General features: G+C 35.2%; 1 protein-coding gene across 1 annotated transcript in view; it reads right to left on the bottom strand.

Annotated features, from left to right (window-relative positions):
• The window catches only part of PRTG (protogenin), a 105890-nt gene that overhangs the window by 36646 nt on the left and 48902 nt on the right, over positions 1–20342 (bottom strand). Inside the window, exons 5-11 of the mRNA XM_033108775.1 lie at positions 19835–19972; positions 19401–19559; positions 18657–18816; positions 17606–17853; positions 15375–15539; positions 11804–12109; positions 10836–11024 (exon numbers count right to left, since the gene is read on the bottom strand). Coding sequence (XP_032964666.1) covers positions 10836–11024; positions 11804–12109; positions 15375–15539; positions 17606–17853; positions 18657–18816; positions 19401–19559; positions 19835–19972 — 1365 coding nt within the window. The remainder of the gene's footprint in view (positions 1–10835; positions 11025–11803; positions 12110–15374; positions 15540–17605; positions 17854–18656; positions 18817–19400; positions 19560–19834; positions 19973–20342) is intronic.

Here is a 20342-nt window from a genome sequence, read left to right as displayed (position 1 = left end):
ATCATATCAGGAAACTGACCATGTTGTCCCTTTGTAGTTAAATCCTGCCCCCACCCCATTGATGGTAATCACTGATCTGTTCTCATCCCCATGGTTTTGACTTTTCCAGGTATCATATAAAGGAAATCATACACAATATAACCTTTGAGACTGGCCTCTTTCACTCAGCATAATGCCATTGTTTTTATCAACAAATTGTTACATGTAGCAATATCCTTAATTGCTTTTTATTGGTGAGGAGTATTTCAATTGTATGAATATACTGAATTTTGTTTATCCATTTACCCTTTAAAGGACATTTGTTGTTGCTAGTTTTGAGGGATTGTGAATAGAGCTGTATACTTTGTATAGGTTTTTGTGTGAACGTAAGTTTTCATTTTTCTAGAGTAAACATCTAGGAGGGATTGCAGGGTCAGATGGTACAGGCATGTTTACCTTTATATGAAAGCACTAAACTGTTCTGCAGAGTGGCTGCAATATTCCTACAATATTGCATACACGTTTCATGTGTTCTGCATCTGTGTCAGCACTTGTTATTAGCAGTTTTTATATTTAAATATTTTTAGTCATTTTAATAGATACGTAGTGGTACCTTACTGTAGTTAAAAATGTTCAATTTGCATTTCCCTAATGCCTAATGATGCTGAGCACCTTTTCATAGATCCTTCTGGGTGTAAGCCCTGTATCTCAAGCCCTCCTATCAGACCCATAGGCAATCAGTCATGTCCTACTTATTCTAAGCCTAAAATAACTTCACATCTGTCTTCTTTCCAGTGAACTACTGTCTTAGATTACACCCTCATCATCTTCCATTATTTTAACAACCATCTTATTGATTTCCTGTCTTCAGTAGCCCCCTCCCTGGCCCATACTCACTGCATTATCTAAGCCTATCCTCTCTGTTATCATTATCCTTCTAAAATAAGCCAAGTCACTTTCACACTTGAAAACTTTTTTGATGACTCTGCATTGTTCATATTATAGGACAAAGACATTTATTAGAGTACCCAGGGCCCTTACCACATGGACCTTATTTAGCTTTAGTTTTAATCTCTACAACTCCTACCCATGTTTTAGCCATAGCAAACTAACAAGGCTACCCCTTTTATTTTTTTGCGTTTGCACATTTTAAGCTCCTATGATTGGAATGATTTTCCTCCACTCTCTAACAAGGCAAACTATTCTTCATCATGCAGTAAAATTAGTCATTTATCCTCTGTGCTTCCAAAATACTCTGGCTACACCTCAATTTCATCTATTAGCACATTTTCCTATGCATGCTGCTAGGTCTTCTGTGCTGAGTTTAAATACTTTGGAGGTAGGCATGCCATCTCATGTTCACATTCCTTGTGCCCAATACAGGGCCTGGTACAGAATAAGTGCATTCAGTCAATACACAGTGATTGTTACATTTGAAGAATGGAAAATAAACTTGTTAAAATTCGTAATCAGGGGGGAGTAAACTTTAATATGAAAATTTTATGAAACAAGATATGACAATTAAGTAGGTATAGACAGCAATCTTACATTATTAAACCAAGTAGCTTTATATGTAAAGTTCTGAGAAAAATATATATTGTATCAACCCTAAAATTTAAGATTTTGTTTCTAATTGGCTCTATCTTCTAGGCAATGTTTTCACAGGAGTTAAGAGAAATAACAGAAGTCAAAATTGCATTGTGGGGATGGTTTCAATTTTGTGATTCATTTATTGGTAATGAATTTATATTAATTTAATGGTAACTGCAGCCTGTTATCAGTAATTTCTAAATGGAGTTCATCTTCTGATTTACAAGGCCAAAGAGCTTCTGTCATGTCTTCTAGTAGAGGCCCAAGATAACAACCAAGAAAGGTTAGGAGCCTCTTTATCTGAAACCTACTGAGTTCCATAAAACTCTGTACTCACTATATTCACACAGTGTTACAGAAGGCTTTGTAAATGGTATTGTAGCTCTAAGAGCCCATTGTAAAGCTCAATGGTAGCAGCCGAGTATGCTCAAAAATATTTTCCTTTTGAGTGACTGCTAAATGCTCCTAGCTTCATACTGTGGATTCAAAGAACAGTTTATGTTATGGGTTTATGGAATCCATAGCTGTGTTTCCTTTATTTCCTTGTTCATTTAAAAATGCAAAATTTAATTAATTTGGTAGTATCACAGTTTTGTAAAATGAGATATACCAAATCAAGATTAATTAGACTTGCTCAGGGGACAGAATACATCGTTAGATTTGGGACTGGATGCCTTCTGAGAGCTAACTCAAGCAAAGGGAAGGATAAATTAAAACATTTTAACTAACACAGTTACAGAATTGGCTTCAAGACAGGCATAAGCCAAAGTTCCAAATACCTTTCCCTTTTAAAATAATAGTTGTGTTTTTTTTTTTCAGATATGGCATCAATATCACCTAACCCTTTGTAAATGATCTTAGAGGTGTGAAATCTCCAAATTTGCTGGACATTATTTTATACAATGATTCAAGTCCCCAAAAGTTGAGTATAAGACTTTAAACAACTGAATAAGCTCTTTCCTGAAGGAATCTTTATTATTTGTGTACATGGAAATTGCCACGTACAGTAGGATTGCAGCAACCTTGGAGTACAGATTCTTATAACATTCCTGAACCAGAGAGTAAGTGAAAAAGAAAGTTCACAAAACCTACTCTTCAGCGAAGCAGCAGTTTGGAGCTGCTTTATGCCTTAGTCCTGCACATGATATTCTATACACTGCAACAAAAAGATATTTCTAAACATGAGTCTAATCAAGTCACTTGCTTAAAATCATTTAATGGCTTCACACTGCCCTTACCCCAAATTCCCTCACTGACTTTCCAGGTGTTTATGACCTGGCCTCTTCTGGGACTATCCAGCTTCTCTCTGGTCATACTAACCCTTCAGGTCCCCCAGAACCTGGTCTCCCTCACCTCCTGGCCATCCCACATGAATTTCAGCATTCTCTGAGCACTTCCTGGGTTCTGCCATTCCTTCTTTTTTTTTTTAACTTTTAAAATTTATTTTAAGTGTGTTCTTCCAGGACTCCATCAGCTCCAAGTCAAGTAGTTGTTTCAATCTAGTTGTGGAGGGCACAGCTCACAATGGGCCTTGTGGGCATCGAACCGACAACCCTGGTGTTCGAACATCGTGCTCTAATCAACTGAGCTAACCAGCTGGCCCCTGCTGTTCCTTCTCTGTAGAGACAGATTTACCCTGAAGCTATGAAGCTTCCATTTCAGAGCCCTTTACTTGCAAGGGGTCTACTCAAGGCCTTGTATCTACAGGATATTTTTTATATTTTTCATTCTATTCTTTTATTTGTTTTATTATATATTATTTTATCAGGCCCCATATAACCTGTATCTGCCCCTGCCACTTTGTCTGGCTAATCCTACTCTTCCTTTAGATCTCAGGGAAGCCATTCCCCCATTCCAGCCCTGAAATAGGTAAGAAGCTCCTGCCAAGTGCTATAACAGCTATCTGATGTCCACTATCATAGAGTTCATCAGACCTTATTTTAACTGCTAATTTAATTATTGGTCTTCCTGCTAGACTCTAAGTTCCCCAAATGCTATGACCATGTCTACACTGAATATGGTTGTGTCCTATTATAGGAACTACAGCATAGTAAGCTTGGTAAATATCTGAGCATGAAAAAATGAATTTGTGAATGAGCAGTCAGTGGTAAACAAAATACACAGACAAAGAGCCCAAACTGGAAGATTATACCTGAGAGCCTGTGATTCATCCACCTCCTGGATGTTTGCGGAAGAAATAGACTGACTAAATGATGATACCCAGGAAAGACCATTTCCCCCCCCCCATTTGAAAGCTGAGAAGTATGGGAAAATATTACTAGAAGCAAGATAAGCAATAAAATGTGCAATAAAAGTAGACTAAAGAGAGGCTTAGTAATAGCAATTATGAAAAACTATAATTGGCCGGACAAGAAAGTCAGCAATACAGGAATCCAGAAGCACCAAAAACAAATTTCTGAAAGATTTCCATCATGAATAACAAACTAAAGCTAAAAGACACTAACTTATAAAGAATTGACATTGGCTATTTAGGAAAAATATTACTAGGTTGTCTAGATCAGAGTTTCCAAAACTTTAATGTGCATTATTAATCACCTAAGAATCCTAGTAAAATGGAGATTCTGATTCCATAGTTTTAGGGAGAAGACAGGGAAAGCGTGAAATTCAGCATTTAAATAAACTTCCAGATTATGCTGCTAATCCTGGGGCTGCACTTTGAAGAGCAAGAACTACCATGTTTCCCTGAAAATAAGACCTAGTCAGACCATCAGCTCTAATAAGTCTACGGAGCAAAAATTAATATAAGACCCGGTAGTGGTGTGGTGTGGTGTGGTGTTTTGTGATTTGGTATTGTATTGTATTATACCTGGTCTTATAATATCTAAGACCCAGTCTTATATTATAGTAAAATAAGACCGGGTCTTATATTAACTTTTGCTACAAAAGATGCATTAGAGCTGATGGTCCGCCTAAGTCTTATTTTCGGGGAAACATGGTATAGAGTCTATATCTGGAATTGGCAAACTAAAGTAATACGGCTCTAACACCCACAAAGCCTAAAATATTTACTATCTGGCCCAATATAGACAAAGTTTGTCTACCCTTGCTTCACACCCTTACTCCTCAAAGTGGGCAGAAATACAAACATTTTAGGTCCTACCCTGGCCTACTGAATTAAAATCTGCATTTTTAACAAGATTCCTAGGTAATTCATATGCATATGAAAACTCAAGATGCATTGGTTTCCAAAGTTAGTGATCATGGTAAATAACATGGAAAAAAATTTTAAATAAGATCTGGCTTCACCTTAGGAGGAGAACAATTTTAAAAACAGCTACAACAGCTAACCTTTGTTGAGGACTTACAATGTAATTTGTCAGGTACTATGCTAACCTTCATGTTCATTATTTCATTTAATCCCCCTAGCATTTTAAACTAGATATTATTATTATTATTATTATTATTATTATTATTATCCCTAACTAAAAGATTAGGCAAACAACCAGGATTTAATTTGTTAATAGGTTGTGGAGCTTGAAATCAAACCCAGGCAGCAAACATAAAACTTATTTAACTGATATATACCAGTATATTTTTAACTGTCAGTGCCACGTGCCTCCTATAATAGAGCATTGCAAATGATGTACCATGGGAATAACTGACACTATTTGAGGTCAAAAGAGGATTCCCAGAAGAGTTGAGATTTATAAGCTGGATAAGATTTTTCCAAATGTGAAGAGAAGATATATCTCTAAGAATATTGAGAGAATTGGCAGATAACCTTTCATTCAAGAAAAAGAATGTAAGGAAAGCTAACCAGATAATGCATTGTGACTTTTGTATAGTTTTTAGTTTAATCAATCTGCAGTTTGTCTTTAAACAGCAGTAGGTGCAAATCGGCAAATGAAAACAATTTCTTTTTTTACTGTCTTAATGTAACAAGTGATTTTTTTAGGAACAGTATTTTTTAGAAGTGGATGTTTCCATTTCTTTTGAGGTATTGGTCTTTCAATTTTTCAAGTACTGAGGCTCTAAAATTTGAGTTGAGTATCAGCCGTATTTGGCATTTTCAGATAGTATAGACAACGAAATATGCAAATAATTTTTGCCTTCTTGATAAATTAAGAAAAAAAGTTAGTATTCTCTAAAGACTGTGTTGAAGTTTACACATGTTTTGGCTTGGTAATAGATGAAACACAACATAAAAAAAGGTAACTTAAAAGATATTTTATAGTGAAATAAGTGAAATACAACACTTTTTTAAAAAATGTTTCCTTTATGTTATTATAATTTGTACTAACACTTTGTCCATTTTATGCACTACATAGTAAGTTGTTTCCAAAATCATTCCTTTAAGAAGTCTACTAACTTCAGTTTAAAGGAATGTATTTTGTAATTCTTTGAAAGGAAAGAATAAAAGAGTACAATGAGACACTGTTCAGAGGAACTATTTCTACTAAAAGTGGAAATTAACTGTGGTAAAGCACTGGAAGAATTGAAGACAGGCAAAAAATGTAAGGTATGTCCCTAAAGATCTTGCCTGTGGTAAACGACAGCAATAATGTTAATGGAATTTGTACACCAATCCTGAAAATGGTCTCTTAACAAATAAATGCAATGTGATCTCTCACAGAAACCAAGATTGTTTCATAAAGTCAAAGCTAATCTGGACAGAAAGTTTAATAAGACTTTATGATGTTGATTATGTGTTATTTTGGGATAGAATAGAATAATCCTGTATATATAATGATATTTGAGCTAGTAGTTGATACCAAGGCACCAGATTATCTGAAAGGAATTTACAGGCTAAAAGTCAGTATGGAAAGATATACTTGAAACTATTCATGATTAGGAAGATTTTGTTACAAAATATAGTGTATTTTTGACTCTGTCTTAAGAGGTCACAGTCAGGAAGTTGCAAAACAACCACAGTATAAGAATTTTCACCTGTAGGATGTTTCCAAAGATCCTGTGAATGGTATCTAAGGCTTCCTTGTGTGAGAGAGATGAGGGAACCTAGTCTCTGAAAAGATTCTGGCTTGCCTTAAAACGTGACTTCCATATTTCATATATTCAGTGATTCTAATTCTCTTCAAAACAAAATCGCTATTATAGTAAGGTTTACAATGAACCCTCTCCAATAAAAGTAGTCCTTTTATGCCACAAAATCGTGTCCTGCCTTGACTAGATTGCAACTCCCTCCAGCTATATCAATTTGATTCCCCAGTGATAGTTCTTGATTTTCATTCTTGAGATATGTAACCACACAACCAAATCCTTCTCTACTATGGTAAAAGATAATACCCAGAAATCTGACTTCATTTTACCATGCTTCCATGCAAACTAGCTAAGGGACTGTAAAGTTACATTATTAATCAGGGACTGTTTCTTTTGACTCCTGCTCCCAGCAGTAACTGGAAGTTCCAACTTTAGCTTTCTCAAACAAACAAAAGAGCTGTGAGTTTCAAACATTACTAATGATTTTAAATATTTTGAATCTTTATAACTGGTGCTAAATCTCATGCTCACTAATCATGCTTGTTGCGAAATTTAATAGCACAAGTTTTTAGGCAAAATAGAAACTAAAGATTACCTAATATCAGGGTCCTAACTGCTAAACTAACAACAGTACCATCTAAATAATCTCCCCCTTTTCACTCTACTATACAAAGATTGAACAATTAAGAACAGTTTCTGACAGGCAGCTTATGAAAATACTCCCTCTGTAATTAGAAACTCTAACTTCAGGATTTGAGGCCAATTTCTGAAATAAACAGATTTTTAAAAAAGAGGAACAAATTATTTCAATCAGTCTATTACCAGGGGACACAAGTGTGTTATTAATTTTGCTTTCAGTTTATTGTGTGATAAATATAACAAACATTTTAAAAATTCTACTCTAACTAGGCTAAACATTGAAAGTGCCAAGAAAAAAAAAAACTACGCAAAAATAATCACTGTAAGGATGCAAAATCTTGCAGAAAACCTGAAACCACAATTTCAAACAAACCACATACACGTAAACATTAAATTATAATCCCAATGCTTTTTTCCCAACCCCCAACAGTAAACCACTTCTAATTAAAATTAAACTGTATATTTTTAAATCATTAAACTGGAACAAACTAGCAACATCAAAATAGTTCCATTGCTCTGCCAATATTTATATTATATTAAGACATGAGAATCTTTTTAGCTACTTTAAAAAACAAAACATTCTACACTTCAGGGAGCAAAGCTTCAAGGGTTTAGAGTAAAATGTTCTAAAATAACTTTCATTATTAAATGCAATTAAATTTTGTTAATCAGAAATTTGGGAGAAAAGTAAACAAGTCAGTTAATATCTTTTGGTTTAATATTTCTTGTTTTAAGCAAAGGTCATGTCTGTTACATTTTTTAATCTAGTACTATAGTGCCTTACTTAGAAAAATTTAAAAATGCTTGTTAAATGAATTGAATTATATAAAATTCATAAATCTCTTACAGAAACAAAGAACAAAGGAAAATGTGTCCCAATAACATACTTTTTTACTGAAAACTTAATTACCAGAAGTGGAAACAAAAGAATGTGTATTAGGGCATCAAATAGAGGATTAGTATGAAAATGAAATTTTGAGACATCAGTTTGCTACTCAAACTGACATTGATTCAGCAAACAGAAGCATTTAAATTTCATTTCCTAACCCACTTAGTAAATCTAGTTCCAGTTAGAGTTTCTTTAATGTGTAAAAGCTCAGTGAAAGCAAGTATTCACCATGCAAGACACAGATAGGATTCCCTTAACCTACTGCCCTCTAGACACATCACTCTCTGTTAAACAGGCAGCTAATGCCAGATGCTCTCCTAAAAATGGTCACAGATGGTCAGTTGTCCAGTTAACAGAACATACTGCCCTCCTGATAGTCAAAAGTAAGAAGGAAAGGAGTGAGAGCTGTTAACACTTGCCTGCTTAGTGGGTTAAACCCACTCGCTTGTTATATAAACTTGGCTAAGCCCCAACAGTGACGTTCTAGAAAAGCAAGACTAGGCCCTAAGGCTCTCAAGATTAAAAGACATCTTAAAGGTGATTTGGTCAACCGCTATCCAAAGCTTGAATCCACACAACTGCATCCCTGTTGGTCAGCCACCCTGGCTGTGACTCAGCAACTCCTGGGTTGAGGAAACTATTGTCCAACAAAAAAGTCCCATAGGTGGGACAGAGTCCTCTGTTACCCTGCACCGCAGTTAGTCCCACTAGTCAGTTTAATTCCACAGTCAGGAAATATGGAGGTGTTTTCATAGGGTATACTGCCTATAACAAAATCATTTCCTACTTTATGCAGTATAAAGTGATTTTAAGCTGAAATATTCCAAATAGTATCCACAAAGGATTTTATAACACAAAGGAAGTTACAACACAGACAGTACGTATGCGCTTTACTTTTAAAACACAGGAGGAAATCGAGGTTTACAGTATTGCAAGTTATTATTTAGAGATTATAAAAAAAATGTCAACAAAGATCACTGTCTTCTTTATGTATTAGGTTGGTGCAACAGTAATTGTGGTGTTTGCAATTATTTTTAACCTTTTAAACCGCAATTACTTTTCCACCAACTACATGCATCTGTAGAAAACTCTCAAATTTTAGAGAATTGTTTTTCATCGCCAAAGTTTTAATTGCTTCTTTAATCTTTCCCCAAGCAGAACATTATTTTGTTTTTTTCCTCCTAATAAACTATTCATCTATTTAGAATAAGCTACCTGTTATGTTCAAGAAGAGTGCTCTACGAAGCTATTTTTTTGTATCTTCAACATATTTCTATTTCTTTAACAGTGAGTTTGATGTATGATTTTCCATCATCAATCCTGTCCCAAATCCTGTTTCTTACTTCATACTGAGTACAATTTTCTTGAATAAATGATACCTACATGGAAAGGGAGAGTACACTGAGAAGCTACTGCTAGAAAAAATGTTGCTGACTTTGGTGCAAGTAGGTTGGGCAACGTCATCTTAGTATCAACGGTTTAAGGAAGGTCACCCTGGAGCATATGTAACTTCTCGTCATTTATAAAGCCGTGTGACAGAGATCAATAGTGAAACTTATTTAACCACATGCGATTAAATTAAAATCTGACACAATAAGCTTATAAGCAAAATGCCATCTGGAAAACTACAGCAAAGAACAGGAGAATGGGGTTCTATGTCTCTGTGTCTGAAAACAGAGTCTCCCCACTGCGTCTTACTGCACAGGGACTCACGTCTAATGCTGCTCTGACAGCCTGTGCTACCGTAAGGCCACGGAAGGAAATGGAGCAGCCCATGGTGGCACCCCTGTGCCTCTTTCCTTCCCTCACCCCAAAGGGTAGTCTGTGACAGGGAAAGCCAGAGTGCACTATGAAGTCCAATATGTGCAGAAGGTGCTATAACAAGTCAGTAGGAATTTGTTTGTAGTATAATTAAAGTTGCTGCTTTGTATTAGGTTGGTGCAACAAAAGCAGTTGTGATTTAAAAAGGTTAAAAATAATTGCAAAAACCGCAATTACTTTTGTACCAACCTAATACTTACGGGTGAAAATCTACTCAAGGCAACAAATAGCTAAGTGTGCATTTTATACCTTGAGTATATATGTTTATACTCATGTATTTATTGTAGATATTAATTTCTTTACTTTCTATTATGCCTGTTGTACATCATGAAGTTCTTTCACTCAGCAAAGATATGATGAATAGGGAATAAAACAGTATCTTTAAGAACTTGGATGAATGCAAACACAAAATTAAGTGTTCTTTCTCTAAGGTTTCTGGGTTAGAGCTACATAAAGTAAACATTTACAGTTATATGGATCATATGTAAGAGTATTATTTTGTGCATAATTCACATACATTTTACAAATGTAAAATAATACACTTACATAGCACTCTCAAGCAATTTTTAAGTTAAACTTAGTTACTGTGTATTCTCTGATCCTTTGGTGATATTCTTATTTTACTTTCCTATTATATATCCACAATACACCCACAATGATTGATCAGGATCTCACTCTATCAGAAGTAAACTTTAGAAAGAAAAGCAGATGCCCAGAGGTGGGGGAATAATAGAAAGAAACCATGGTTACCTGACATTTTGCTAGTTCACTCATAATGGTGAGTCAAAGACCAGTCATTGACTTAAGCAGCAGGATACACACAATTATGGTGATGCAGCAAAGTCAATTCTTTTCTTTTCACCATTAAGTCAGTTCTACTGGCCTATATCCAATAACTTTTCTCCCAACTGGTCAGAGAGGAAGGAAAAAAGAAAACGCGCAGTACAGGCTCACTCACCTAAGCCACTGAGAGTATAGAGAAGGTCACTGGTATCTAAGAAAATGGGTCCATTCTCCTGCTGCCCTTCTTCTTTGTAGTACAGCTTGTAGCCCTGAATGGCTGCGGTGTCCTCAGAATCCTGCTGCCACTTCACAGAAATGGTGGTACAATTCAGAGGCTCCAAATATAACTCTGGAGACTTAGGGGCTAGAAAAGTTCACCAGAAATGTATGTATAAAAACCCCATAATTCACATGACAACACAGGAGAATGTAGATCTCTCAGTCTTAAACCAACAGTTGCAAAAAAGTTCAATTCCAACAATTCTACTTCAACCTAAATTTCAAAATTTCACAATGACATTAAAATTTGAGACAGCATTAAATATACAAAATACTACCTAAAAAGACTAAGGCATATAAATCAGAACAAAATAATATTTATATTTGTATATTTTTTCAAAGAGGCAATAAGTACTGTCTAATTTTGACCATCCCATATTCCTCTGTGATAGAATAGGCATTATTATTAATCAATTAACAACAACAAAAGCAGTCATGTGACATTCCACATTAGTAAAAGAGGAAGGTCGAGAACTTTCCAGTCTTATGGTCTTTCTATTAAACTGATGTTTTAAAAAATATATGGCAATAATATTAATTAGGTCTCTATTAATAGTACGTGTGTGTATGTGCATATATAATATAGATGTAACTTTTGATAATTCAGTTTGATTTGGACTAATCTGTCCATGAAGGATTTGCTAAGCAAACTAACAGAATAACCAAAAAGTTTTACACACTAATGAGTTCTATGCAAAAAGGGACTACTCAATAAAAAGTTTAAAATTTTTTTCAGTTAGGTCCATGATCTATGGAATACTTTTATTCATAAAACAAAATTTAAAAATATAAATTTAAATAAGAAAAAATTAATTCAAATTATAAATACAGTATTTTCTTCCTCAGTCATCTTTAGAAATTTACCTTGCACGCTTGTAGCTTTGGGTGTCCTATGTGAAGTCCACACTGATGACTCTCCCAGTCCCACTCTGGTGGCAGCAGTAATCCGAACCAGGTAGACACTATCAGGCTTCAGGCCCTTCAAAAGGTACTCATGCGTGGTCCCCGGGAGCTCCAGAACTTGAATGGAATTCTCAGTGCTCAGGCGAAAGGACAGACGATACAGCACCACTTGGCCCCTCCGATATTTGGCTGGGATTGGCAGCCAGGAGACGAGGATATCAGTGGGACTTCGACTTGTCAAACTAATTTCAGGAGGTCTCAGGGGAACTAGTTATGGAAGAAAACAGGTTGTTTATAAATATTTAGGATCAAAATTGTCAATCAGCAAACAAGTATTTATTGAATTCTCTGAACAGCAACGCGTAATATAGGAAGAGATACTTTCAACCCTGGCAGAGATTTTCAGAGTACAAACCAGAAAAAAGAAGGAAAAATAACGAAGGAGGACCAAGCAGAGATAGGGACCAAAAAAAGCAAGGCTGTCATCACTGCTGTCGTTGTCTGGTATGACTATGAGATTACTTAATTCTCATACAAAATATGAGAATACTTCTCAAATACTCCCAAAAAAATGCCTTAGAAACAAAGAAGAGGGAATTATACATCAGTGGGGAAGCTTAGGACACCAGGGTTATAACCTGACAGATAGTATTTTGAAGTATAAGAGTGGTATCGTAAAAATAGGTGTGAATTTTGTATTCTCAATTACAATATGTGGTGTTTAATATAAAAAGAATGTTTTTCCTCTAAATAATTTTAATACAACTGGCACTCCAGGAAAATGAGTTAAGTATAGTGAGAGGCAGTGTCGTACTGAGTTATGATAGGTTCTAGAGTTAGCCTCTGTGTGTTTGAATCCTTGTCCTACCACTTACTACTCCTTGTGATCATGGCCAAATTAACTTCTCCGTGTTTCTTCATATACAACATGGGACTAATAATAAGAGCTCTTTCTACAGTCTTTCCTATTTCAGTTAATGGCAATTATTTGTCTAACTGCTCAAGCCAAAACTCTTGGTGTCATCCTTGACGCCTCCAAACACACTCCACATTCAATCCTGGGTGGCTGCGACTTCCACTGCTATCCCCTTGGTCCCTGTCACCATTACCGCTAGCCTGTTATCCCGTTGCAATGGCCTCCTAAGAGATTTCCCTGCTTGGGCCTTGTCCCTACCATCAATTCTCAACACATTTGCTGTTAAAATGCAAATCAGATACTGTCACTCTTCTACTCAAAATAGCTCCCATTTCAAAGTAAAATCCAAAGTCCTCATTGTGGTTTTATAAAAAGTCCTTTCTACTTACTAGTATGTAGTCAGCTCTCATTCATTCTCTGCGTCATCTCCTACTGCTTTCCACTTGTTCCCTCCTCTCCCCCATAGTCACACCTGTGCTTCAGCCCTTAGCAATTTCCATTTCCTCTGCCTAGAATGCACTTCCCCACCATCTGCCTAGCCAGCTCCCTCATCTTCATTCCCTTCAGGTCTTCATTCAAATGTCACCTACTCAGGGAGCCCTTCTTTGGTGACTCTGTCTTAAGTCTCAAACCCTCTCAACATTTTACACTCCCTTTCCCTGCTCCTTTTCTTTTCCTGCACACTTATCACCATCTAACATGATTATCTGTCATGGTTATTGTTCCTCTGCCCTCTCTCCCACTAGAAAGTAAGCGTCGCCGTGAGGTCAGGAACAATTTTTTGCCTCTTGTTCACTACTAAATATTGACTAACACATACATAGCAAGTACTCAATAAGTATTTGTGGAATGAATGAAAATAGGTGGAAAAGGGGAAAATCAATTTATTAAGCATTTCTGAGTCCTTTACGGGTATAAACGCATAATTCTCAGGAAGGAAAAAAAACCCAATGAAAGAAGTACCATTCCCATTCCCACTTTATAGCTGAGGAAACTGAAGTACAAAGAGGTCAAATCACTTGCCCAAGGTCACATAGCTTGTAAGTGAAGGAGCAGATTTAAGCACACCACACACAACCCACATTCTTGTCCCCTATACTCTACAATCTCTTATAGGACAATAATTCTTCTATCACAGGGTTATGTAGGGATTAAATTAGACAACGGAGGGAAGGTTTTGAGAATAGGCAGGGATAAGCGCTCCACAAGTATTAGTTGTATTGGCTGTTCACTGCAGTGCACTCTAGGAGACACACACCTCTCAGTTTGAGAAGTATGAGCTTAGGAAATGAGGAGAAACTCGTGCAGAAATTTGAATAGCAGTGTCTGAGGTCTATATATTATCCAGAAAACAAAAAGAAATTTCATTAAATAAAAATGTTGCAGAGTAAAGAAAGGTTTAAAAAAAAAAACCAACTTTCAGATCACAATTTAACTGGAATTGGAAAGTTTTAACAATTACCTTGCTATGCTTAGATTCATTTTCTTCAAGGATATTGGTGGGGGGGTTGGTGAATATACCACACACACACACACACACACACACACACACACCAAAAAAGCAAAATCACAAAACACACTAACCCGTAACCTGTGTTTTACCTTAGGTACGCATGTCAGAGGTTATTAAATATAATGAGATTACTAGAAATGTCATATTGTACTATGGCTCACTCTAAAATGGGACAGACTCTTAAATGAAAACTGAAAGTTAGAATTCAGTATCCAGATCAATGATAATTTTTTCATTTAATCAAACTATGAATTTATAAACATCTAAGCAAGTGTCATCACAGAGATATAAGTAAGAGATACAGGACCAAATGAACAAAGAAAAAGATTTGGGAATCACTTCTATAAAGATATTTTGAAAAGTAAGGGTGGACCATTTCTTAAGGATGAGAAAACGTTTGTAAAGGGAGAATAATATAATTAAGCACATGTTAAATAATTCCCTTTTCACACTGCAGGGTATAAACCTGGGCCTTCCAGAGCCCTTGGAGAAAGAGAGAGATAAGAGTGAGAATCAGTTCTCCAGGACTCTCTTAATGGATTTAATTTCCCACCACTGTAAGAGTACAGGGATGTGCGCACAACTCAGTTTCCAACCCATGGTCAGGTAACAAACTGAACAAGTATTACTTTCCTCCTTAAGTAGAATAGGCATGTTGTATCTAAAAATAAACTAACTGCTATCTGATTTTATAAGAATTTTTTTAAATGACAGGCACTAAACTTCATAAACTCTCAGTTTCAGAAGTCTCATACCTCTGATCTCCATTCATTATATATACTCGATGTGTAACTGTCATTGTATTTATTCATGCCTAGAGAATCTACTCGGTAACAACAACAAAAAACATAAAAACTGCAATGTATTTACAATTTAAACTAAGACCCTTGAAGAAATACAACGACAATATAAGAATTTTATTAAAATTTATATTACGAATTATAAAAAAAGTTATCTTTATCGTTATCATGTTACTGTCAAAAAGCAAGAGTCAGATTTGAAAAGCAAACTAGCCTGCTGGTTACCATAACACGTTTACTTATGGAAATGGATTAAGCATATTAATGTTTATACTTAAAGGAACTAGAATCATGTTTTCTTACCATCCTCTAAAGTATTCTGTGTCACGTGGTCAGACATTTGGCTGGCTCCCATTGGCATATATGCCACAATGTAAAAAGTATAATTGCTGGCAGGTTCTAAGTCATCAATAATATAGTGAGTTGTGTCATTTCCGATGACTACTTGATACTCTTCATTATTTAAACCTACAGTAAGGAGTCAGTGTTTAAAAATATGAATCGTCAAAATAAAATTCATAAGACCGTTTTCTCTCACTGTAAAACATTGGTCCTTGAGTCTACTTTCTATCAGTTATCTTTTGTGATCCTCTAAAAAATGTGAAGAGGAAGGTCTTTATTTTCTAAAAGTAACCATGTCTTGCTACAAATGGCTAGTTTGTGTTTTTCCAGAATAAATCAAGCTGAAAATAATTAATCTCTAAACTTCATTTATCATCTAGTCAAAACCCACAGCAGAGACAATATACAGCAGTAACACAACAGAGGTTAACACTACAGAATACTATAATTCAGAACTGTAAATTTTACTTGCTTAAACTCATGGTTTCTTTTTTCTTTTAAACATAAATGGAGAAACAGTAGGGAATGTAATGGCTGTACTCTTTATAGAAACAAACCAAACCAAAAGTTGTCCTGCAAAAGATCTCATTTTGCCCCTAGAGATTCTATTAAATTTGACTGACACAAGTTGTTCTTTTATTTATGTTGAAAGCAAAAGAACTAGGAGGCACAGAATGTGCTTCAAAACACTTCGTCTCACAATGAGTTTTTTTTTCAAAGAGAAAAAAAATTCTCAGCAATTGTTAATTAAAATATGCATGGCAAGGTACAGAAGAGGATTTGTCTTTGTGGAATTTAATTCCTACAGAGCAAACCTGTAAAGTGGAAAAAGAGCACTGGTGGCTGCTGTGCTTTGTGAACAATTCACAGTAAATGCACGTCAACTTAATCAAAACTCTCTAAGGACAGAGCCCCTTCTCCCCACGCTGGATTTATAAACAAAACAGAAGGCAAATTCCACTATTAAGTTTTCCCACATTTCTGAATTAACTTGATAGCATTTTAATTAGACAAGATTACAGGCATTTCACAACAGACTGGCTAATGGCCCGTTAATTAGGAATTGCATAGTACGATTTCTGACCTACCAAACAAGGTCCTTAAGTTCGAATTAAAAAGCCTTGTTCCATCCCTGAATAGACCACTGAGCCACATGTGGAGGCTCTAATGAAACAACCATAATAGCGAACAAGAGTGGTCTCCACCAAAACCAGCATTCCTTTTACCTTCCTAAATCACTAAAAAGGGAATTAACATACTCCAACATGCTCAGTTATCAGACTTTCATTCTTCTTGCTACCATGACCCCTGATTTAAATTCAAAATATTCCTTTTCAGTATACAACTTCAAAGTACAAAAAACAACAACAAACCACCTGTTTCTACATTTTATTACGTCATCATTCTTTGGGTGTTTGAATTTGTTTTTAATGTCTACTGCAAAAAAGTTAGGTTGTTTGTGTATAGTACTATAATCTATAAACCTCTAATATGGTTTCTATGAAAAAATCAACAGAGAACTCTCTAGGATTTATAAGTAGTTTTTCCTTTTCCTCTAAAATTTTTGCCAAAAGGAAATAGAAGCATAAAAAAGATTCCAGAAATGGAACTAATAGTTCTGAATAAAAACTTGAAGACAGATCTGATTTCTACTTTTACATAATAAATGAGATATCAATAATGTCTTGTTTAATTTTCAGAGAGTTCTATATGATTTCAGTAAACATTCAAAATATACAAAATCAAATGTATGGGGAATTTGCTAATGATTACTTTCCCCCTTAAAAATAACATGCTACAGTGACTCTAGTTCAATACATTATTTTATTAAGCAGTTACACCAGTGGTCCTATAACTGCAGACTTAAATTGGCATATTAAGTCTTAGTTAAGGAATTTATATCTTTGCTGGAATGAAATTCATAAGTACACCACTCTATACTTGACCTGGCAGAGACAGTACTTATTTCCAAATAGAAAAACCTTAAACTATACTCAAATACACAAAGTATACAACAATACAAAATTCAGAAAAAATAGATACACAGGTGATAGATTACTTTATTAAAAGAGATAAATACCACAGAACTTGAAAAACATTTTGTAGATTATGTAAGACATCATTCGTACTGAAAACAAATCCTTGATACTAGCCAGTGGCACTTAAAAATAAACACTCCTCAAATTGCTTACCTTCTGCTTTCATGTAGTGTACGGAATAAGCGATGACTTTGTCCGAATTATAAAGCGGCCTGTCCCAAGCTAAAAGGATGGCTGAACTTGACATGGTTTCGGCATGCACATTATAGGGAGCGCTGGGTCTGTCCTCTGACATCACTACGGTCAGTCTGGCTCTAGATAAAATAGATCCTTGGCTGTTCTCAGCCATGCACTGATAAATAGCATCATCTTCAGGAATAATCTGGTTAATTACCAATTTACTAAGGAAAGGAAAAAAAAATATTTATTTCTATGAAAAGGTCTAAGAATGGTGTTAAAATAAAAAATTATTGCTAAGTGTACTTTCATTTTAAATGACGAAAATTATTACAAGCAAAAATAAAAAGTATAACTGCCCTACTGAAAAAGCTGTATGAATTACTTAAAATTACTCTTATTTTCTGAGTCTACCTAAGTAAGTGCTTGTGATACACAAATCCTGTTTGCTTCATATGACAGCTTCACCTCTTTTTAAAAAGTTGGCTTTTATTAAGAAACGATATTACTTCACAATAGCATCTAATTTACATAATATTACACTGTTACACGAAACTCAGGTCCAACAACAATTTTTAAAGTTTTGTGCAACATAAATAAGAATGTTACAAGAAGATTCATATTTATACTAATAAAAGTTCTTCAAATCATTAAGTTTGAACTGTGGAGGAATTCTTAAAAAATCAATTATTTCCTCCTGATTTCCTCACTTATGGTAGAAGGAACTGAGACCCCTAAAGACGAATATAGTTGCTAATAACTTAGCTAGTGGTTTCCCAGGACTATGTAGAACCCAGGTCTGGGGAACTGTCCAACATTCACTTTACTATAATTAACCATTTCCATGATCCACATATAAAAGGATCTGTGGCATGCTGATGTTATAATTTTAGGTTAACTTCTTGTTTATTTTATTTTAGTTTAAAATACCAAGATAACTAAAGTACTTGATATAACCATTTCACATAAAAATTACTAAAGCCATTATTATATCTTCTGAAAACGGTAGCAAAATGGCATAGCTTACCTGTTGTACATTTTAATTCTACCATTTGAATGTATCTTTCTTCCGTTTTTCAACCATGACATTTTGGGTGAGGGGATTCCTTCTGCCTGACATACAAATCGAGCAGTGCCAGCTCGAGGTCTCGTTAAACTTTCTGGCCATTCAACAAATAAAGGAGGAGCTATTTTTAAAGAAACAAGGAAAAAAAAGTATTTCTGTGGTCCCAACAGGAATGATACAAGAAGTCAAGGAAGAGCACAGCCACTGACCAAGTCCCATTCTGAGCCTCCCGTCTACACACTGTACATATATCTATCCAGGTGCCTTTTCCCTGCATTGCTCAGTTAGATGTCCATTCCCCCCTCCCAGGCTTTCTGTCTTGGGACCATCTATATAAACACTCTAAAAATGTGTGTACCATAAAGCTACTAAACTAAGCACAACACACAGCATGTAGACAATTAACAAAATAAAATTTCAGATTAGCGAATGGGTATACGGATTTGTGGCTAGGTGAGAAGGAGGTAAGAGGGAAGCTTAAATAAGAAGGAATATGCAGGCAAACAGGAGGGTGACTTCAGAATAACAGTTATATTTTAACACAGAATTTTTTTCTCCTATAATTCATTAGATTATGACACTTCATATCAACCTTCATATTAATGCTACAAAATTCAAGATAGGTAGAAATAAGCTATGAACGAGATAAAACAGCAAATGTTAAAATGTAAGATTCTCCTGATTGCAGAATGAAAGAAAACATACCTAATACAGTTAAAGTTGCCATGGCAACTGTAAAGTTGCGTGTGCCCGGGGTAGTGGCCCGACAAACATATACTCCAGCATGTTGCAGCCTGACATCAGATATCATGAGATTACCATTTCCAAGGACCCGAGTATTAAAGACATCAATGGACTTGTGATCTATTTCAAATAGAACACTTCAGTTAAAACAATGTAACATTATCATCTAAAATTAGGTTAAAAAAATAAATCACTCCCCAAACAATCCTATCATAAAAAGTATAAAATACTCTATGCTAAAACCTTTTCTCTACACACTGAAATGGCAAAAAGTTAAAAGCCACTTAATTGCCAAACATGTGTTTTGCATATAAAATAAACATTTTATCAGTTTCACTAGAATGAACAAAGTTAAAGGAAAAGACTTTTTCTTCCCCCCCCCGGAGAAGACTTACCAAGACGGCTCCAAGAAATGATTGGTTTGGGATTTCCTGTGGCCATGCATTCTAAAACAACAGTCTGATGAAGAGATGTTGTGATGTTCTGTGGACCTGCTATAATGGTTGGTGTGTAGAAGGATTTAGACTCCTTAGCTTTGGGGAAGAAAAGGCAGAATATAAAAATGAATCATAAATAAAATATAATTAGTGAAATGAGTGAAATTATCTATTAAGTTATTCACTTTTTTCTTTTTTAAAACAATTTAATTGAGCTATAACTCACATAACACATAATTCACTCATTTGAAGAGTGTAATTCAATAGTTCTTAGTGTTTTCAGAGCTGTGCAACTATTACTACAATCAGTTTTAGAACATTTTCATCACCCTAAAGAGAAACCGCATACCCATTAGCAGTCACTCCTCAATCTCTCTCCATAGCCTGGCAACCTCTAATCTACTTTCTTCTGTCTCTCTGGATTTACCAATTTAGACATTTCATTAAAAAGGAACCATACATTCTA

This window comes from Rhinolophus ferrumequinum, chromosome 6, assembly GCF_004115265.2.
Source record: "Rhinolophus ferrumequinum isolate MPI-CBG mRhiFer1 chromosome 6, mRhiFer1_v1.p, whole genome shotgun sequence".
NCBI classification, from domain to species: Eukaryota; Metazoa; Chordata; class Mammalia; order Chiroptera; family Rhinolophidae; genus Rhinolophus; species Rhinolophus ferrumequinum.
The sequence above is the reverse complement of the archived record's forward strand: the minus strand, read 5'-3'. Positions and strand labels throughout refer to the sequence as shown.